Source organism: Coregonus clupeaformis, chromosome 10, assembly GCF_020615455.1.
Source record: "Coregonus clupeaformis isolate EN_2021a chromosome 10, ASM2061545v1, whole genome shotgun sequence".
In the NCBI taxonomy this organism is placed as follows: Eukaryota; Metazoa; Chordata; class Actinopteri; order Salmoniformes; family Salmonidae; genus Coregonus; species Coregonus clupeaformis.
In genome coordinates this window covers 37807954-37830775 of record NC_059201.1, presented here as the reverse complement: position 1 = coordinate 37830775, position 22822 = coordinate 37807954, and the positions used below count along the sequence as shown (strand labels likewise).

The following is a 22822-nucleotide window of genomic DNA, read 5'->3' as shown; positions in this document are numbered from 1 at the left end:
AATTAGCTGCAATTCTAGCCACATATTGAAATATATATCAGAGACAACAGACAGGTAATTTATAATCTTTATTTGAAAAATGGTTGAAAGCAAGTTTATACAGAACAGATTTGATAGGAAATGGCCATTAAAGTATTTACATACAAGTGTGATGGATTATTACATTAACGTCAAAGGACTGAGCTGAATATTCACTCAGTGTAGTACGTTGAGGCTAGGGAGGGGAAGAATCAAATTGAGACAAACTGATTACACAAGTCAGTTGGCTTACAACCTCTTAAGTCCAAAGCTAAAAATAAGATTGCAACGAAACTGTACAGAACGTTAAAAAAAAAAAGTCAGTCTTTGCCAAATCTGCTATTCAGTGTCTTTTTTCTTTCTTTTCTTTTTCTTCTCAGTCTGGGGGGTTTCTGGAGCCTCTTCAGCCACCACTGGCTCCACCTCCATTGCCTCACTCTTTCGTTTCTTTTTCTTCTTGGCTGGGGTGTCTCCGTTCTCTGCTGCTGGAGCCTCTTCCTCCATTTGAACGGCCTCAGCTGCCCGCTTCTTCTTCTTCTTCTTTACCTCTCCGTTCTCACCAGTCGCCTAAAGACAGATCATTACATTAGGATGTTTCAGAATTACTCCATGGCCTACGTTCATTTCCGTATGGCAAGAGTTGTAATGTCCGACTCACTTCAGTGATTTGGTCCACTGTAGGGGACCAGCCAATGGTTCGGAGTCAAGTTAGTTTAGCATGTCGTACACTGAGACAGAACCATGTGGAAGGGTCAAATCCCAAATCAAAACATGCCTTCAGTTACACGGACCGGACAGCTGAAGCAATAAATACCTCTGTCTCGCTGTCGACCTTCGAGTCACCCTCTTCGCCATCACCAGTGGAGAGGGCTGCCAGCTTCTTCTCCCGCTTCCGGCGTTTCTTCTCCTTTTTCTCCAATTTGATCTTCATCTCAGCTGCCACCTCTCCTGCCTATGAGGGGTAAGCCAAACTGCATGGTTATACTTCTAGGAGACTAGCCAGTTAGGGCTGCTAGAAGCAGTGGAGATGTGTTTTAGTGCTGTGTCAGGCTCATTAAATCAGTAAACCCCCACATTTGAGTCAGGGAAAGTGTTGTCATCACTCACAGCAAGTAAGCTAAACATCTATGAGGAAAGAGTACTAAAAGCATGCTCACAAAACAAGAAAATGCATCCCACGTCATTGTCAACTCACCTGTATCACAGCCTCTTTCATGACGTCCAGGTTCTTGCGAGGCGCATCTCCAGTCTCGTAGAACGAAAGGCGCTCCTCCACCTGGTCACGCAACTTGTCACCAAACACGCAGGTAGGCACATCTGTCAGATGGAAAAGGAAACATCAATAACACTGTTTGCCAGCAGGGGGCACCAGCAAAAATACTCATGACCAAGGCTTTGCTCAGTATTTAACTCATCACCATCATACACCCGGAGGTGGATTACTGTTGACGAAAAATAAGAACATCATTGCAAATAATGCCAGAAGTGTCATACCAAAAAGGCCCTGAAACAACCTTTTTTACTAGGCCATGAGAAAGATTTGTCCTCTGCTCTCCCATGGGTTAACCCCCATCCATCACTCACCAGAGAAGGCATCGATTCGTGAGGCGATTGTGCACTTGTTGGCCAGGTAACGGGAAATACGCCCTTTGTTCTTGGCGGCAGCACGACCAATGAAGGTTGAGTGGAAGATGAGGCCATACTTTGGGGTGTTGCCACGAGTCTTCAGAGCCCTGTGTGCGGGGAATGGCTGATGGGTTACCAGTTGTGTTACCAAAGTGAACTTTGCTATGGTAACAAATGTTTCCCCAACAGGTAAGTGTTGATTCTTCTACCCTACTCATTTTTATTAGTTGCCATTGCAGAATTTATTATGGCCCAAGACTAGAACAAACTGCCAAGTATGGCATGTCCAAGTTATCTACCTCTTAGTGCCCTGGGCAGCTGCTCAGACTGTGGGGGTGCGTAACGGAGAGAGGGATCACTCTGAGGGGGGTCACCCCCAGTCACCCTTCTCTGCTCCGCCCCAGCCCTGCCATCACAGCGGCTGCCAGTTTCCCCAGCAGGGAGGGGGTGCCCCAGTACCTGAACAGGGCCTTCTCAGCGCCCAGGATCTGCACGGTTGAGGCTGGGTACTTGGCCAGGTTGGTCAGGCTGCCGGCGTGGGAGATCAGGCGTGCGCCCACCTAGAGAGAAAAAAAAAAAAACATGTCAGAGTTTGGCCTGTGAACATGTCACTGACAGCAGAGGTGTCATGGACCGTCAGCACCGATGGAAGACTCAACATTATCAGTTCAGGGGATTGACAGATTTGGTAGAAACATCATTTGGTCCCGTTAGCAAGAGTGTCAAGGTGATGGTTATAGTCACTACGTACCACATCTCCTATGAGTGCGGCCAAGTTGGGGGCCACCTGGCCCATCTTGGAGTGGAGGTACTCCTGGAGCTCCAGCCTGTAGGCGGCCAGTGAGACCACGCGGTTGGAGAACCTCTCAATGTTGATCAGGTCAATGGGAGAAATGTCCATACCTACAGAAAGCCATGGGAAAAGGTTGAGTGGCAAAGTTGATACAAGGAACATAGGCCTTCATCGTACAAACACCTCCACAGATAAGGGAAGATGACTGAAATATAAATTTTGTATCTCCCGACAGGATCCGCAGTAAGGATTTGAGCCTTCACTACAGGTTTATGAGAGAACTATAAATACTCTACCCCTCTGTGTTGGTCATATAGGACACGTCAAAAGTCCTAGATGGGCAAAAAAGGGGCTGGTTTTAGAAATGCGTATAATATACGGTGTGTGACATGGCTACTGACCCATGGAGCTGCGGGAGGCCTCCAGGATGGACTGGGCCTTGGCACTGTCCATCACCACCTCCTCCATGCTCTCTAGACTCTCCTCGCTCAGCTCCTTTCGGTTGCCGATCAGCTGGGCCATCTTGCAGTATGTAGAGTTGTCAGTCACTATCTTGATCAGCTCTGGGAAATGGTAGCCATACCACTCACTATAAACCAGAGGGGGAATGAGGGAGCAGAAGTTTGAAATGTTTGGAAACTCAAAACCACCAGGTTGAGGACATAATTGACATTTATACTGAGGGACCGTCAGCACCGATGGAAGACTCAACACAAAGAGTTCAGGGGATTGACAGATTTGGTATGAACATCATTTGGTCCCATTAGCAAGAGTGTCGAGTGGATGGTTGTTGGGTCTACTACCACATCTCCTTTGAGGGAGACTTGTACGTACCGCACACGCATGGAGAAGGTGTTGATGTCCTTGTCCAGCTGGTCCAGAAGGGCAATGGACTGGATGATCATGTTGTCAGACCTGTTGACGTTGAACTTGACCTTGGCCCTGGAGTAGCTGTGGCCCAGACCCAGCTGGGCCTTGGAGGCAGCCTGGGCAGTCAGCCCCTTCACCAGGGAGTGGAAGTGGAGACGCACACCTTCAGGGGAGAACAGGAAGTGACAGTGAGTATGCACAGTGGCAGTATTTTCACAACCTGGGTCATAGGCCCTGGCAGCCATTCAGATTTTCAGTATAAACCATCACGAGGGTCAGGGATTGATTATCTTGACATCACCACAGGCCAGGCATCTCCAGCTGCACACTGTCTACTAGTCACAACATAAAAGGAGACTACTACACCCCCCACAGAATGACTTGTACTGTAGCCTAGGTGAGCCCTCACCTCTCAATATCTCTGCCACCACTCCTCCAGTCTGGATGGACAAGCCAAGCTCCTCTTGCAAAGCTCCTCCTATCTTGGCATCGCCCACCCCCAGCATTGCCTTCTTCTTACCCCCTACGGGCAGGTTAGTCTCCAGGAACAGCTTCAGGTCAGCATGGAGCACACCTGAAACAATTGGGAAATGTTTATTTATACTACAAACAAGATTAGTTGGGGGTGTGTTAACATACATATTAGCTAATGCCATCTGGTATAATTAATCTAGCCAGGCACAGAAGTTCAGGTTTGATGATTGGTGTCAGCACAGTCAGTCAGTGGATTGACAGATTTTTTTAAAAAACATCATTACATCTGAGCTTGGACTACAATTGAGTAAATGAAATAAAGCAACCAACTCACCTTCTGATATGGCGTTAATATTATCTAGAGCAGCCTGGGCCGACTTGAATGGGAAGAAAGCAGCTAGGCTCACCATGCCATTGAATTTCCCAATGTTTAGAACGCAGTCTTCAACCTGGAGAGTGGGGGTAATGATTAACTCCTCAACAGTCATCGAATATGGGTAAATCTGCATCAAATGTTATTTGTGGATGAATTGTTTTCGTACCTGGGGCAAAAGCATGCCAATCTCTTCCACCTCCTTGACGACAAAGAGCGCATACCCTGCTGCATGTTCGAACAACACATGCAACAGCACCTGTGGAAGAGATACGCATTAGGTTATAAAATAGATAATGTTATATAGCTAGCTACATATTAAATACTGTGAAAAATATAACGTGGCTGAAACTAAATCACAATGTAGGTAGCGAAACGCCAGGGACCTTTCGGTCGCTGGTTCTAATCCCAGAGCCGACTAGGTGAAAAATCTGTGCAATGCACTTAACCCTAATTGCTCCCGTAAGTCGCTCTGGATAAGAGAGTCTGCTAAATGACTAAAAATGATAAAGCACTGCTGCGCGCGTGTATACCGCCATGATCGAAATATCCACGTGGTGCGTAAATTACGCCAAGTGGTCAAATAAAAAAAAATGTTTGGCAAGAATAAAGTCAAATTTCACAAGTGGACAACACCCGTATGCGACATGTGATATGATACAGGTAATATAGTATTTCCAAAAAACTAACGTGAGCCTAGTTGAACTTACGTGCCAAATTCTTTACCAAGACGAGCGCCAGACCACGTGTTGTGTGGGACCAACACGCAGTAACGTACGCACCTTGTAAAGTGAACTAAATTAGACGGTTAACGGGTATTACAAAGGCGTATAAACCTTTGTTTGATGTTATCTATATGCTTAATATGTTCATTAAGTGAGATTCATGAGTTCTTTCGCAAAATCAGAATTTTCACCGAGACAGAGGCCTACCATCGAGGCTGCCATCTCTCTGCTGGGAGCGCTACCTACCTACTGTAGTTAGCTAGTAATTACGGTCGCGATTTCACATAAATGCCAATTGCATGCAATTGTTGAATTTTTTACTACGACACATTATGCAATCACTTAATTTACTAGCTCGTCAACTTCCCACACTGAAATTGAATACGTTAACTAGTTAACGTTAGCTTAGCTAGTTCTGCGTTGAAAATGTCGTCAGTTTTGCCACGAAAATCTTATTTTCCTAAGCATGTTTAAACACGAATAGTAGTTATTTGTTGGTGTTTAAATGGTTAAACATCCAAATGTCGTGCAAAAATATGAAAATATTACCATGATTGCAGAATATCAGCTGCGACACGCTATACGTGTCCTTCCCTCTTCTTCACGACTGTAGAAAGACTTCACTTGCTTTCCAACACGCAGCCACATGACTGAAGTACCGTGGGGTCGACTTGGTATCGCGAGATTAATGAATTTAGTTTCATGTCCGGCACCACTTGTTGATTGATGAGTTGGGATTTATATATACGGTCTGTGGCTGGGATGCTACGAGGTTTACCATGGGCTTGATGCATGATTGCAATGGGGATTTCTATAATGTAGTATAGCCTAAATGCTCAAAGTAAAATGTAAAAACTAAATGTACTAACTATTCTGATTTCTGTCTTCTAGTTAGTCCTATATTTTTATATTTTATTTAACTTGGCAAGTCAAGTTAAGAAACATTTCTTATTTACCATGATGGCCTACCCCGGCCAAACCCTCCCGTAACCCGGACGACCCTGGGCCAATTGTGCGCCGCCCTATGAGACTCCCGATCACGGCCGGTTGACGGCTTAGACTGCTGCGCCACTCAGTCACCACTATATACCCTAGTTATTCCAGACACTACAGACTTCCAGGTACAGTGCATTCGGAAAGTATTCAGACCCCTTGACTTTTTCCACATATTGTTACATTACAGCCTTATTCTAAAATGGGTGAAAGCGTTTTTTGTGTGCAAATGTATAAAAAAAAAAACGCAAATATGACATTTACATAAGTATTCAGACCCTTTACTCGGTACTTTGGGAAGCCTCGCTGCACACCTATTTTCAGGTCTCCCAGAGATGTTCAATTTGGTTCAAGTCAGGGCTCTGGCTGGGCTACTCAAGGACATTCAGAGACTTGTCCCGAAGCCACTCCTGCCTTGTCTTGGCTGTGTGCTTAGGGTCGTCCTGTTGGAAGGTGAACCTTTGCCCTAGTCTGAGGTCCTGAGCGCTCTGGAGCAGGTTTTCATCAAGGATCTCTCTGTACTTTGCTCCGTTCATCTTTCCCTCAATCCTGACTAGTCTCCCAGTCCCTGCCGCTGAAAAACATCCCCACAGCATGATGCTGCCACCACCATGCTTCACTGTAGGGTTGGTGCCAGGTTTCCTCCAGAGGTGACACTTGGGATTCAGGCCAAAGAGTTCAATCTTGGTTTCATCAAATGAAATCAAATTTGATTTGTCACATGCGCCGAATACAACAGGTGTAGACCTTACCGTGAAATGCTTACTTACAAGCCCTTAACCAACAATGCAGTTAAGAAAATAGAGATAAGAAAATATTTACTAAATACATTTGTAGAGGTAAAGTGACTACGCATAGATAATAAACAGCGAGTAGCAGCAGTGTAAAAACAAAGGGGGGGGTGTCTATGCAGATAGTCCAGGTGTTACGCCTGCACCCGCTCCCCCTCCCTGGCCCTCGAGGGCGCCAGGCTGCCCATCATTATGCACACCTGTTACCATCATTACGCGCATCAGTGCTCATTGGACTCACCTGGACTCCTTCACTTTGTTGATTGCCCCTTCTATACACCTGTAGCTCAGTTGGTAGAGCATGGCGCTTGCAACGCCAGGGTTGTGGGTTCGTTTCCCACGGGGGGCCAGTATGAAAATGTATCCACTCACTAACTGTAAGCCGCTCTGGATAAGAGTGTCTGCTAAATGACTAAAAATGTTTTTTTTTAATATTGTGGCGGGCAAGGTAACAGTACTCTTCTTTGAAGAACAGACACCAAGACTTGTCATTGCCTCCCAGCTTACAATCCTTTGCCTCTCCCCACCTGCTAATACATGTATATGCCACTCCTATGTCACAATTCCCAATCAAATCTGCCTCCCACTAATGCTGTTTGGTCAGAGGCTCTCTACACAGCACCTGTGGCATTTCCTCAAATCTCTGTGGGTCATCAGGATATTCTGTTCCTCATTCACCCATGTCAGCTTCCTGTTCTCCTCAATCAGTGAGATATTTATGTTTGCTATGTTTGGGTCCAGGGTGACTTCAGTGGCATCTGGACAAGCAAGATAAGTCAGAGGAGAGAGAATTGTATGAGAACCAGTGGGTCAATAGCAATTGTATTGAATTGCAATATCATTAGCAAAGACACTTACACTTCTTAAGCAGCTCCGGTTTAAACCACAACTCTTCATTTTGGTTCCAACTGTATGAGAGGCAAAATAATAGTTAGTGACAGACACTGCCTGTGGTGTAAGGACTCTTGCCTAGGTATTAGACTCATTAGAATCTACCCCAACTGGGTTGACCCTATTGGAGTAGTTGTTTACAAGTTTGCCTACGGGCTGGGAGACCCTGGTTCGATTCTCGGATGTTGCCGTTCACTACAGTACTGTAGGAGCTAGGAACACAAGCATTCCGCTACACCCGCAATAACATCTGATAAATAATGTGTATGTCACCAATAACATTTGATTTGATTAAATCATTATAGTCTATAAATTGCGCATGTAGGCTGTGACTTACTTAGAATTAAATACAAATTAAACAAAAAATGACTTGTTAGTGCATTTTAATTCATTTTTAGAAACACGAGTTTGGCCAGTCTATGGCTTCAGGCTCATGCGATGGTGCCTGGGGAGCCGGCCAGCAGCGGAGAATATCCTCTCCACCCCTGCAGAGCCACTGGGGATGCTAAACACCCTTTTGGCCACTCTTTCCAGGCTGGGCAGAGCTGCAGAGTTTTTTTTTCTTTTTTCTATAGGTAGGCCTAAAGGTTTTTAGGCAAAATAACCCAATCAAAACGGAAAGCTCCTTGAACGTGGGAATATGCCAGGCCTATTGGGCCAAAATCAATTATGGCCTATTGTATAGATGATAGAACGAAAATGAACGAAACGTTTAAGAGATCTAATTTTCAGTTTATACATTTACATTTACATTTTAGTCATTTAGCAGACGCTCTTAACCAGAGCGACTTACAGGAGCAATTAGGGTTAAGTGCCTTGCTCAAGGGCACATTAACGTCATTTAGCAGACGCTCTTAGCCAGAGCGACTCACAAATTGGTGCGTTCACCCTATAGCCAGTGGGATAACCACTTTACAATTTGGGGGGTTAGAAGGAATACTTTATCCTATCCCAGGTATTCCTTAAAGAGGTGGGGTTTCAAATGTCTCCGGAAGGTGGTGAGTGACTCCGCTGTCCTGGCGTCGTGAGGGAGCTTGTTCCACCATTGGGGTGCCAGAGCAGCGAACAGTTTTGACTGGGCTGAGCGGGAGCTATGCTTCCGCAGAGGAAGGGGAGCCAGCAGGCCAGAGGTGGATGAACGCAATGTCCTCGTTTGGGTGTAGGGACTGATCAGAGCCTGAAGGTACAGAGGTGTAAATACTTTGCTACAATGACACGCTTAGTTATCTGCCCACCTCTTTCCTTTCTTTTAGCATGTGCATGTAGTAAATACACCATCAAAGCTTTTGGGATAAGTGTCTTTTCAGATTCCACAATAATTATTTAGTTGTGGACACTACATCACCGCACTCCCTCTCTTGCTCTTGGTCCTCATCCAGTCAAATTGGGCACGCTCTGCTCCTCGCTAGCCACCTAGCCAGCCGAGTGCAGGTGGGCTCTCCCGTCAACATGAGGCTCCTGCTGCTCCCGCCCCAAATACACACAGGTACACACATACATGGGTACACACACAGACAGGTACACACACAGACACACACACTATTAGGAATGTTCCCCTACTTACATGTTTGTTTGTATGTGTGTCAGAGTAGAAGGATGATAAGCCAGTGTATGAGAAGAGGTGTCTGGTGTAGAGGTCTAGGTCTTGACGGGTCCAAAAAGTTGGACTCGTTCTGAAATGGACCTGGGGCTTTCCCACCCAGACCCGATATGCATAAATACATTTTTAGAATATAGAGAGACCCGTTCCGAATAGAACTGGTCGGATCCACACCCGGTCCGATCCGAGTGATGGAAGCAGCAGAAAATTACTTTTTTAAGCTACTTTACTAAGCAGAGTTGATAAAGCGCAAGAGGAGGGAGAGAGAATTGAAGCTCTTGTAGGTGAGGGAGGGGCCGTAAATTACTGTGAGCGAGTGAAACCGGGAGCAGGGAGGAGGGAGGGAGGGAGAGACGAGAGACAGCAATCAACCAACCAACCAAGCCAACTCGTGTTATGGTAGACTAATAGAGCCCCACAGTGGAGGTGTCATAATACCCATAAAACCTAGCGGTCAAACAGGGAAATGGTTCCAATTGTTTTCCCACCATTCATTTTTCCCATAGGGGATTTTAGAAACATGTTTTGATAACTATGTAAATCTCTCTCGGACAAGCTGACGTTTATCAATATATTCGGCTCTATTTACTATTTACTCGAAAATACTAATTAGCATCAAGTAGACATCATGCAAAACTACAAATCCCTGCAAGCTCCTGCATGTCACCTCTAGCTGACACCTTCGCTAACAGGTATTGTGTCAATTTAAAACTTCCACAAGACAGTTCACAGAATTGTCCATTTAAAGAAATGTAGCCAATTTATGAATTACTCCATTTAGCTAACATTAGATAGTTAATCCAGAGATTCTTACCTTTGCCTCGATTCGGCAGTCTCGTCCAGATCATCATGGCATTTGTAGTTCTTTATGATAGCCACATTAGCAGCTTTACAAATAACAATTTGTCAAATACATTAATGTATTCAAAAATATTCGCTTGAAGCATACATGATACTGTAGATTGTTGTCCGTCTTTGGCATTCATGAGAATTTCCTCTCTTAAAATGTCCTCTTTAATCAGAATTTCCTCTCTCAAAAGAAAACCAATGGTCTGTGCTCTGAAATAGTACCGGAAACACTTAATAAATAATATAAAAACACATGACATTACTTTCCTACTCTTTCTTCCACGTTAACCCCTTTCAATGGGAAAGGCAGCCCATTCCCATTAAGACATGCCTGTGTTTCCATGGAGCTGGAGGAGAGTGGCTGGTGGATCTTTTGAGGAGCGGATGACAGAGGGGACAGTAAAACAGACCGAGGGATGATGAGGGGATCCATATAAAGAGCAGGGTCTCTAGCAGTGTGACAGAACAACAGGACACAGCCAGCTAGCTCATCACCAGCAGGGACTCACACTGGAAACCATCAGAGTAGGTAGTACAACTAGCAGGCTATGTATCCCTGCCTACCTGTCTGTCTGTCTGTCTGTCTGCCTTTATCTTTCTTTGCCATTTTATGTCTGTCTGGCTGTCTGTCTGTCTTTGTCTGTTTCTATCCATCAATCTACATTTTGTTTTCCGCTTCTTATCTCTATCTGCTCGCTTGACTGCTTCTATTTGCCTTTCCTCTTAAATCTTTTTAATATCACTATATGTGCCTACGCCTATGTGAATAAAATGTACAGTTGAAGTCGGAAGTTTACATACACCTTAGCCAAATACATTTAAACTCAGTTTTTCACAATTCCTGACATTTAATCCTAGTAAAAATTCCCTCTTTGATTAAGTTGGAGGCGTGCGTGGCCGTGCAGTCATGGGTGAACAGGAGGGAAATGAGCACGCACCCTTCTGGGGCCCCTGTGATGAGGATCAGCAAAGTGGACGTGTTGTTTCCTACCTTCACCACCTGGGGGCGGCCCGACAGGAAGTCCAGGACCCAGTTGCACAGGGTGGGGTTCAGAATCAGGGCCCAGAGCTTAATGATGAGCTTGGAGGGTACTATGGTGTTGAATGCTGAGCTATAGTCAATGAAGTCGGAAGTTTACATACACCTTAGCCAAATACATTTAAACTCAGTTTTTCACAATTCCTGACATTTAATCCTAGTAAAAATTCCCTGTCTTAGGTCAGTTAGGATCACCACTTTATTTTAAGAATGTGAAATGTCAGAATAATAGTAGAGAGAATGATTTATTTCAGCTTTTATTTCTTTCATCACATTCCCAGTGGATCAGAAGTTTACATACACTCAATTAGTATTTGGTAGCATTGCCTTTAAATTGTTTAACTTGGGTCAAACATTTTGGGTAGCCTTCCACAAGCTTCCCACAATAAGTTGGGTGAATTTTGGCCCATTCCTCCTGACAGAGCTGGTGTAACTGAGTCAGGTTTGTAGGCCTCCTTGCTCGCACACGCTTTTTCAGTTCTGCCCACAAATTTTCTATAGGATTGAGGTCAGGGCTTTGTGATGGCCACTCCAATACCTTGACTTTGTTGTCCTTAAGCCATTTTTGCCACAACTTTGGAAGTATGCTTGGGGTCATTGTCCATTTGGAAGATCCATTTGCGACCAAGCTTTAACTTCCTGACTGATGTCTTGAGATGTTGCTTCAATATATACACATAATTTTCCTTCCTCATGATGCCATCTACTTTGTGAAGTGCACCAGTCCCTCCTGCAGCAAAGCACCCCCACAGCATGATGCTGCCACACCCGTGCATCACGGTTGCGATGGTGTTCTTCGGCTTGCAAGCAACCCCCTTTTTCCTCCAAACATAACGATCTTCATTATGGGCAAACAGTTCTATTTTTGTTTTATCAGACCAGAGGACATTTCTCCAAAAAGTATGATCTTTGTCCCCATGTGCAGTTGCAAACCGTAGTCTGGCTTTTTTATGGCGGTTTTGGAGCAGTGGCTTCTTCCTTGCTGAGCGGCCTTTCAGGTTATGTCGATATAGGACTCGTTTTACTGTGGATATAGATACTTCTGTACCTGTTTCCTCCAGCATCTTCACAAGGTCCTTTGCTGTTGTTCTGGGATTGATTTGCACTTTTCACACCAAAGTACGTTCATCTCTAGGAGACAGAACGCGTCTCCTTCCTGAGCGGTATGACGGCTGCTTGGTCCCATGGTGTTTATACTTGCGTACTATTGTTTGTACAGATGAACGTGGTACCTTCAGGCGTTTGGAAATTGCTCCCAAGGATGAACCAGACTTGTGGAGGTCTACAATTCTTTTTCTGAGGTCTTGGCTGATTTATTTTGATTTTCCCATGATGTCAAGCAAAAAGGTACTGAGTTTGAAGGTAGGCCTTGAAATACATCCACAGGTACACCTTCAATTGAGTCAATTGATGTCAATTAGCCTATCAGAAGCTTCTAAAGCCATGACATCACTTTCTGGAATTTTCCAAGCTGTTTAAAGGCACAGTCAACTTAGTGTATGTAAACTTCTGACCCACTGGAATTGTGATACGGTGAATTATAAGTGAAATAATCTGTCTGTAAACAATTGTTGGAAAAATTACTTGTGTCATGCAGAAAGTATATGGCCTAACCGACTTGCCAAAACTATAGTTTGTTAATAAGACATTTGTGGAGTGGTTGAAAAACGAGTTTTAATGACTCCAACCTAAGTGTATGTAAACTTCCGACTTCAACTGTAAATAGAACCATGTTCAGTATCCTATGTTAAATATGAAGACCTAAGTGTAGTGGAATGTGGACAGATGTCATCTATTTAGACCTTCTGTTCCACAGTGACACATTTTTTTTTAAATCCCACATTCTGGAAGGAGTGTGTCCTAAGTGTAACACCCTGTGTATGTGTTACACAGGGTGTGTAACACATATAGTCATCCTATGTGTTTTAATCAAATCAACTGTATGCACTTTTTTTCTTAAAACCGCATTGTTGGTTAAGGGCTTTTAAGTAGGCATTTCACTGTAAGGTCTACCCTGTTGTATTGTGGCAAATAAAATGTGATTTGATTGTGCTGGCCCGGGCTGAGACTTGCTGCACTGTGTTAAAAAAAAGGACAGCGAGTGACTGTGTGACTAGCACCCGTTGTCTCTCTCTCCATGCTTCAATGACCACCACAGAACATCAACAGTGTTTATCACGCTGTCGGTGTTGCTGAAGCTGCAACATAATTACAGCCATTTCTGACTGAAAAGTTCTGTTACGGAAATCGATAATTGGTTTAGGAAAATACTCTCTTTAGATGACACATGTATGCATCACATGCACGTGACCAATAGGGCCTGACCTATAGCATATCATAATCATATTCATAAATTGGTTATAAAAAAACTCAGCACACCGTAAAACATGTGACAGCAAAATGGATGCAGATGACGTGACAAATAAACTCGAAATTGGGGAATGTTTGGTTGCTCAGGAGGTAAATGGAAAGTCAGATGTGTGGAATAAATTTGACTAGTTGTGGAAAAATAAGGTAAGGAGCAAGCGCTGCATGCATATTATGTGTGCCAAACAGGTGCTGTTGGATTACAATATAATCTTTCTGACAATTTTTAACATCGCAAACAACACAAAATAATTTATAAGGTAGTAGAGAGTCTGTTGTAAAGTTTTAGTTTTTTTTGGAAAAACTTTATTACAGCAAAGACTAAACACAGTCTTATGCATTCATGAATGCAATTGCCGACCTAGAACGGTTTATTTATTGTGTATGCTAATTATTCTAATTATTCAAGGATGGCTTTTTTATTTGATTTTAAAACCAAAATGCTTGATTGCATTTCAAATCATGAATGACTAGTATGAACGAATGAATGATTGATTCATACAGTAGCCTATATAAGTATTGAAATATAGGCCTAAGTAAGTTACGGTATTAAGACTAGACAGGATGCGCTCTTAGGCCTACAGCTCGATGGTGGTTATACAAGGCTGCTATACTAAGCCTGCTAATGATAATGATATTACTTATTATAATGATGATCATAATAATAATTGTAATAATAACAATAAGGAGATCAATACAAAGGAGGGTTATTATTAGTATTATTATAATAAATATAACAATTTTTTTTACAATTTGGAACAGTGTAAAATACGAATTAAATTATAAGAAATACCAGAGAGGCTATTCTAACGAAACAAAAGTGTAAAGCATTTATTACAGCAGAGCAAAGATTAAAAACAGCCGAATTTGTGAAATTGTTTATCCAACATATGGTTGCATGAGGCTTGGTGCTCACTGAATCAGTAGGCTATTAAACAAACACTCAAACAGGCAACGGAAGCAGGATTTGTCTTATTTCTGTCGATATACAGTGCATTCGGAAAGTATTCAGACCCCTTGACTTTTTCCACATTTTGTTACTTGACAGCCTTTTTCTAAAATCTATTACATTGTTTTTTCCCCTCATTAATCTACACACAATACCCCATAATGACAAAGCGAAAACAGGTTGTAGACATTTTTGCAAATGCACCATTGTTCCTATGTAATATAACCATATACAATTTCAATAGCACATGTCTTAGAGTGATGGACTGTGCCATCCCCACGGCCTCCACAATGGATTAGTCCACTCAGACAGGAGCCAATCAGACAGGTGTCTTTTTTTGCTACTGCTTGACTAAAGAAATCTCGGTTGACCAACAGCCTATGGACCAAACAATCGACCAGTGGACTTAATGGGGTCATCCATAGTTCATATATACTGTATGTGCCTGTATGCATGAGTATGTGCACATGTGTATAACATGTGTTTGTGTGTGCAGCCATTTGCACACTTCTGTTACATAACTTTGACCTTTAAGTAATCTGTGTCTTGGTCAACATCATTATTCTTTGGACAAATAATATTGTACAAACGTGTGTGTGTGTTGGACAGGACTAAGCAGAATGACCATGTGCAGAGCAGTGGCGGGCTGTGTGGTGCTGGTGTGTCTGGTCGCCATGCTGGCTGAACTGGTGGAGGGACACTTCTTCTTCAGCCCCAAAGAGATGAAGGAGATGAAGGTGAGAAGCAGGAAGTGAGAGTGAAGGGTGCACTGTACTGTATTTTGCAGATATAAATGCCATGACTAGAGGTGACATGATTTAAGGCTGAGGCATGTCTGTTCTACACAATATGTTTCTGTGTTTATATATGTATTTGTGGAGAAATGTGTGCATTTTGGTAGAAGACTCACTATGTGCGCATTTTTGACAACCAATTTGTATTTTAATCTAGTCTGGTGCATTTTTGTCAATGCATAATGTTGTTCAGAGTTAATGTAAATGTGAATGTGTGTGGTGTGTGTGCATTTGTGTGTGTGTATGTGTATGTGTTTAGGCCCTACAGGATAAGCTGGGGAGGAAGGACATGGAGCCTCGGTCAGAGGACGGCCAGTTTCAGGTTGACTCCATCCAACAGAATCCTGAGGACGATCGTGGAACTCCTATAAGTATACACGCAAACACACACAGACACACAAACATAGATACAGAATGTGTGAATGCTTTATTTGTTTACTATTTTGTGTTATACATGTATAATAAATGTGCATGTGGGCAGGAGAAGACAGTGGAGATAGGGGTTTGACTGACAGCCAACCAACTGGAACATGTGGCCCCTGTGGTGGAAAAGATCATCCATGAAATGGTGGAGCAGGCAGAGATGAAAGGTAAACATTACCATATATACACTACCAGTCAAAAGTTTGGACACACCTACTCATTCAAGGGTCTTTATTTTTACTATGGAATGCTGCATCAGATGACCTGGCCTCCACAATCCCCCAAACTCAACCCAGTTGAGATGGTTTGTGATGAGTCGGACGGCAGAGTGAAGGAAAAGCAGCCAACAAGTGCTCAGCATATGTGGGAACTCCTTCAAGACTGTTGGAAAAGCATTCCAGGTGAAGCTGGTTGAGAGAATGCCAAGCGTGTGCAAAGCTGTCATCAAGGCAAAGGGTGGCTATTTGTTTAACACTTTTTTGGTTACTACATGATTCCATATGTGTTATTTCATAGTTTTGATGTCTCCACTATTATTCTACAATGTAGAAAAAAGTTTTTAAAAAACAAACTTGAATGAGTAGGTGTGTCCAAACTTTTGACTGGTACTGTGCATTTGGAAAGTATTCAGACCCCTTGACCTTTTCCACATTTTGTTACATTACAGCCTTATTCTAAAATGGATTAAATAAATGTTTCCCCTCATCAATTTAAACACAATACCCCATAATGACAAAGTGAAAACAGATTTTTAGAAATGTTAGCAAATTTATTAAAAACAAAAAAATGAAATTTCATTTACATAAGTATTCAGACCGTTTGCTATGAGACTCAAAATTGAGCTCAGGTACATCCTGTTTCCATTGATCTTCCTTGAGATGTTTCTACAACTTGATTGGAGTCCACTTGTGGTCAATTCAATTGATTGGACATTCATTTCATTTCATTTCATTTGTACATTTAGCAGACGCTCTTATCCAGAGCGACTTACAGTAGCGCATACATTTTCATACTGGACCCCCGTGGGAATCGATTCCCACAACCCTGGCGTTGCAAGCGCCATGCTCTACCAACTGAGCCAACTGTCTGTCAATCTCCGGTTGCGTTCCAGGTTGTCTTTATTGCAATCAAAATGCGTTGATGATCAAATCTCACAACAAAGGAACCACATTAATACGAAAAAGCAATCTTCTGTGATGTAAGCATGTGCAAAAAGAAAACCATGATTTGGAAAGGCACACACCTGTCTATATAAGGTCCCGCAGTTGACAGTGCATGTCAGACCAAAAACCAAGCCATGAGGTCAAAGGAATTGTCCGTAGAGCTCTGAGACAAGATTGTGTCAAGGCACAGATCTGGGGAAGGGTACCAAAACATTTCTGCAGGATTGAAGGTCCCCAAGAACACAGTGGCCTCCATCATTCTTAAATGGAAGAAGTTTGGAACCACCAACACTCTTCCTAGAGCTGGCCACATGGCCAAACTCAGAGAAGGGCCTTGGTCAGGGAGGTGACCAAGAACCCAATGGTCACTCTGACAGAGCTCTAGAGTTCCTCTGTGGAGATGGGAGAACCTTCCAGAAGGACAAGCATCTCTGCAGCACTCCACCAATTAGGCCTTTATGGTAGAGTGGCCAGACGGAAGCCACTCCTCAGTAAAAGGCACATGACAGCTCGCTTGGATTTTGGCAAAAGGCACCTAAAGACTCTCAGACCATGAGAAACAAAATTCTCTGGTCTGATGAAACCAAGATTGAACTCTTTGGCCTGAATGCCAAGCATCACGTCTGGAGGAAATCTGGCACCATCCCTGCGGTGAAGCATGGTGGTGGCAGCATCATGATGTGGGGATGATTTTCAGCGGCAGGGACTGGGAGACTAATCAGGGTTGAGGGAAAGATGAACGGAGCAAAGTACAAACAGATCCTTGATGAAAACCTGCTCCAGAGCACACGGGACCTCAGACTGGGGCAAAGGTTCACCTTCCAACAGGACAATGACCCTAAGCACACAGCCAAGACAGCGTAGGAGTGTCTTCGGGACAAATCTCTGAATGTCCTTGAGTGGCCCAGCCAAAGCTCGGACTTGAACCCAATCGAACATCTATGGAGAGACCTGAAAATAGCTGTGCAGCGACGCTCCCCATCCAACCTGACAGAGCTTGAGAGGATCTGCAGAGAAGAATGGGAGAAACTCCCCAAATACAGGTGCGCCAAGCTTGTAGCATCATACCCAAGAAGACTCGAGGCTGTAATCGCTGCCAAAGGTGCTTCAACAAAAAACTGAGTAAAGGGTCTGAATACTTATGCAAATGTGATATTTCATTTTTGTAAATTATTTTTTAATTAGCAAAATATTGTTAAAACCTTATCTGGCAGGACCAATGGCATAGTCCCATAAGTGGAAACTCCAGCCACTGTGCATAGTTACAAAAAACAAAGCTCAACAAACATCACCCTATCTTTGTTTAGAGTAGCTTAAATGTCTTAAAACTTCATATTGCTTTTCGTTTGACCTTTAACATATAGACACTGAGTGTACAAAACATTAGGAACACCTTCCAAATATTGAGTTGCACCCCCTTTTTCCCTCAGAACAGCCTCAATTCTTCAGGGCATGGACTACAAGGATGTTGAAAGCGTTCCACAGGGATGCTGGCCCATGTTGACTCCAATGCTTCCCACAGTTGTGTCAAGTTGGCTGGATGTCCATTGGATGGTGGACCATTCTTGATACACACAGGAATCTGTTGAGCGTGAAAAACCCAGCATCTTTGTAGTTCTTGACACACTCAAACCAGTGCGCCTGGCACTTACTACCATACCCCGTTCAAAGGCACTTAAATATTTTTGTCTTGCACATTCACCCTCTGAATGGCACACACATACACAATCCATGTCTCCATTGTCTCAAGGCTTAAAAGTCCTCCTTTAACCTGTTTCCTCCCCTTCATCTACACTGATTGAAGTGCATTTAATAGGTAACAATAAGGGATCATAGCTTTCACCTGGATTCACCTGGTCAGTCTGTGTTCCTAATGTTTTGTACACTCAGTGTATGTATATTGTGCAACGTATGTGTAAACTTTGTACTACTGCAAAAAACGTAGGTAAAAACACAAAGCAGGTACAGTGCTTAAAGTTAAAGTTATTAAGAGGCTGTAACAGGTTTGTGCTTTCTTTCCCTCAGCCAAATGAGGAGATGATGTGTATTCTTTAATGAATTAGGAGATAGAACTGGGTTAATCACGAACATTGAGTTGGAATTGTTTGTTACTGGGCTAGGAATTTGGTTGGGGTATTTCACTGTGTGTGTGGGGGAGTAGAGAGGAAATCTGCCCTAGGGTCAAATTGCTTGCTCTTACTTAAATCCATGGCTGTCTTATCTGATGAGAGACTGAAACTAGCTTGTGGCCTTTTGTCTCTCTCTTCAAACACAGTGAAGGGAGCGGCACCAGGGTTGAATAGAGTTTGGGCTAGACCTTTGTCTCCTTGGTATCTTCTTGATTGATTACAGCATGATGGGGTGAGGTTTGTGTATGATTCAAGAATTTAGGGCCTCGTGATGTTTAAACTAAACATGAGTGTGTGTGCAAGACCGGGGAGCGAGTGATTGGTTGGAGTGATAGTTCAGCCGTCCTCAGGGACAAAGGGGTGTGGAGTGATGAAGAGCGGGAAACTGAAGAGGGAGGGATTTAGAGCTAGAAGAGTTGGGGATGATGGTATATAATGTGACGTGAGGGAGGGAGAACAGTGTGCCACTCTGCAGACTGGTATCGGCTTTGTTGAAAACTTTAATAAAGTAATTTCTTGATGCAACAAAAACTCTGTCAGACCTTATTTGTAATAAAGTATAGTGGTTATTTTCCAAAACAGAGACAGAAGACCACAGGAGACATCAAAGCTGCCAATCTATTATAATTGACCAGGAATATGTGCATAGTTTATGTTTCAATTATATGAATAAAGTAAAAGTATCATTTCAATAGAGCTTTGCTTGTCTTGTGAAATAGCTGTGTTTCCATACGTGTGTCACACTTCCATACCACATCCTCTAGATGGCAGTGTCAATATAATGTGAAGAAACAACCACTCATTGCTGGTAGTGAGTTCATTGACAAAATTCCCTCTTCTTAAAACACAAGCGCGCATTAACACACACACACCTCATAGTTAGGGCCCTACGTTTTGGTTAATCATGTCACAACCTGGATTTTAACCTTTATTTAATGCTTTTTCATCAAACTGTCCCCTTTTTATTATTATTATCATCTCAGATGGTCCAGCCCTCTAACCAATTGTACTATTATGTGTGTTTTTTCGCGTTATTTGTAATTTATTCTGTACATAATGTTTCTGCCACCGTCTCTTATGACCAAAAAGAGCTTCTGGATATCAGGACAGCGATTACTCAACTCGTATTGGACGAAGATTTTTTCTTCAACGAGCCGGACGCGAAGGATATCCTACAGACACCCGGCAAGGCCCAAATCCCCGTCATTCGCATGAGAAAGAGACAGAGATATCGTGGACGTTGGCCAGGGTGCCTTGTAAGGATCCGACGGCGAGCGAGTAAACTGTCTCTTCCATCAATCCTATTAGCCAATGTTCAATCATTTGAGAACAAATTGGATGACCTAAGATTACGGTTATCCTACCAACGGGACATTAAAAACTGTAATATCTTATTTTTCACCGAGTCGTGGCTGAACGACGACATGGACAACATACAGCTGACGGGATATACGCTACATCGGCAGGATAGAACGGCTGACTCCGGTAAGACAAGGGGTGGCGGTCTGTGTATATTTGTAAACAACAGTTGGTGCACAAAATCTAATACTAAGGAAGTCTCAAGGTTTTGCTCGCCTGAGGTAGAGTATCTCATGATAAGCTGAAAACCACACTATTTACCAAGAGACCTTTCATCTATATTTTTCGTAGCTGTCTATCTACCACCACAAACCGATGCTGGCATTAAGATTGCACTCAATGAGCTGTATAAGGCCATAAGTAAACAGGAAAACGCTCATCCAGAGGCAGCACTCCTAGTGGCCGGGGACTTTAATGCAGGGAAACAAATCTGTTCTTCCTAATTTCTACCTGCATGTTAAATGTGCAACCAGAGGGGAAAAAAACTCTAGACCACCTTTACTCCACACACAGAGACGCGTACAAAGCTCTCCCTCACCCTCCATTTGGCAAATCTGACCATAACTATATCCTCCTGATTCCTGCTTATAAGCAAAAACTAAAGCAGGAAGCACCAGAGACTCGGTTAATAAAAAAGTGGTCAGATGATGCAGATGCTAAGCTACAGGACTGTTTTGCTAGCACAGACTGGAATATGTTCCAGGATTCTTCCGATAGCATTGAGGAGTACACCACATCAGTCACTGGCTTCATCAATAAGTGCATCGATGACGTCGTCCCCACAGTGACCGTACGTACATACCCCAACCAGAAGCCATGGATTACAGGCAACATCCGCACTGAGCTAAAGGGTAGAGCTGCCGCTTTCAAGGAGCGGGACTCTAACCCGGACGCTTATAAGAAATCCCACTATGCCCTCCGACGAACCATCAAACAGGCAAAGAGTCAATACCGGACTAAGATTGAATTGTACTACACCGGCTCTGACACTCGTCGGATGTGGCAGGGCTTGAAAACTATTAGACTACAAAAGGAAGCACAGCCGCGAGCTGCCCAGTGACACAAGCCTACCAGACGAGCTAAATCACTTCTATGCTCGCTTCGAGGCAAGCAACACTGAAGCATGCATGAGAGCACCAGCTGTTCCGGATGACTATGCGATCACACTCTCCGTAGCCAATGTGAGTAAGACTTTTAAGCAGGTCAACATTCACAAGGCCGCAGGGTCAGACGGATTACCAGGACGTGTACTCCAAGCATGTGCTGACCAACTGGCAAGTGTCTTCACTGACATTTTCAACATGTCCCTGACTGAGTCTGTAATACCAACATGTTTCAAGCAGACCACCATAGTCCCTGTGCCCAAGGACACTAAGATAACCTGCCTAAATGACTACCGACCCGTAGCACTCATGTCTGTAGCCATGAAGTGCTTTGAAAGACTGGTCATGGCTCACATCAACACCATTATCCCAGAAACCCTAGACCCACTCCAATTTGCATACCGCCCCAACAGATTCACAGATGATGCAATCTCTATTGCACTCCACACTGCCCTTTCCCACCTGGACAAGAGGAACACCTACGTGAGAATGCTGTTCAATTAATACAGCTCAGCGTTCAATACCATAGTGCCCTCAAAGCTCATCACTAAGCTAAGGATCCTGGGACCAAACACCTCCCTCTGTAACTGGATCCTGGACTTCCGGATGGGCCGCCCCCAGGTGGTAAGGGTAGGTAACAACACATCTGCCACGCTGATCCTCAACACGGGGCCCCTCAGGGGTGCGTGCTCAGTCCCCTCCTGTACTCCCTGTTCACCCATGACTGCATGGCCAGGCACGACTCCAACACCATCATTAAGTTTGCTGACGACACAACAGTGATAGGCCTGATCACCGACAACGATGAGACAGCCTAAAGGGAGGAGGTCCGAGACCTGGCCGTGTGGTGCCAGGATAACAACCTCTCCCTCAACGTGATCAAGACAAAGGAGATGATTGTGGACTACAGGAAAAAAAAAAGGACTGAGCACGCCCCCATTCTCATCGACGGGGCTGTAGTGGAACAGGTTGAGAGCTTCAAGTTCCTTGGTGTCCACATCACCAACAAACTATCATGGTCCAAACACACCAAGACAGTTGTGAAGAGGGCACGGCAAAGCTTATTCCCCCTCAGGAGACTGAAAAGATTTGGCATGGGTCCTCAGATCCTCAAAAAATGATACAGCTGCACCATCGAGAGCATCCTGACTGGTTGCATCACCGCCTGGTATGGCAACTGCTCGGCCTCCGACCGCAAGGCACTACAGAGGGTAGTGCGTACGGCCCAGTACATCACTGGGGCCAAGCTTCCTGCCATCCAGGACCTCTATACCAGGCGGTGTCAGAGGAAGGCCCTCAGAATTGTCAAAGACTCCAGCCACCCTAGTCATAGACTGTTCTCTCTGCTACTGCACGGCAAGCAGTACCGGAGCGCCAAGTCTAGGTCCAAGAGGCTTCTCAACAGCTTCTACCCCCAAGCCATAAGACTCCTGAACAGTTAATCATTGCTACCCGGACTATTTGCATTGCCCCCCCACCCCCACCCCCACCCC

General features: G+C 43.9%; 1 protein-coding gene and 2 non-coding genes across 3 annotated transcripts; all 3 read right to left on the bottom strand.

Moving 5' to 3' along the window:
* Positions 1-55: 55 nt before the first annotated feature.
* Positions 56-5533, bottom strand: LOC121575500 (nucleolar protein 56). Its single transcript, XM_041888622.1, has 12 exons — positions 5429-5533; positions 4324-4413; positions 4116-4230; positions 3717-3881; positions 3272-3470; positions 2839-3026; positions 2396-2547; positions 2104-2204; positions 1603-1751; positions 1214-1335; positions 833-970; positions 56-585 (listed from the first exon to the last, which is right to left on the bottom strand). Exons 1-12 carry the CDS (start codon positions 5429-5431, stop codon positions 358-360), a joined length of 1650 nt encoding a protein of 549 aa, XP_041744556.1. The 5' UTR covers positions 5432-5533; the 3' UTR covers positions 56-357.
* LOC121576098 lies at positions 1061-1126 on the bottom strand. Its single transcript, XR_006002449.1, has one exon. It is a non-coding gene; the product is annotated as a small nucleolar RNA SNORD57 (small nucleolar RNA).
* Positions 2655-2781, bottom strand: LOC121576099. The gene has a single exon (XR_006002450.1). It is a non-coding gene; the product is annotated as a small nucleolar RNA SNORA26 (small nucleolar RNA).
* Positions 5534-22822: the final 17289 nt, after the last annotated feature.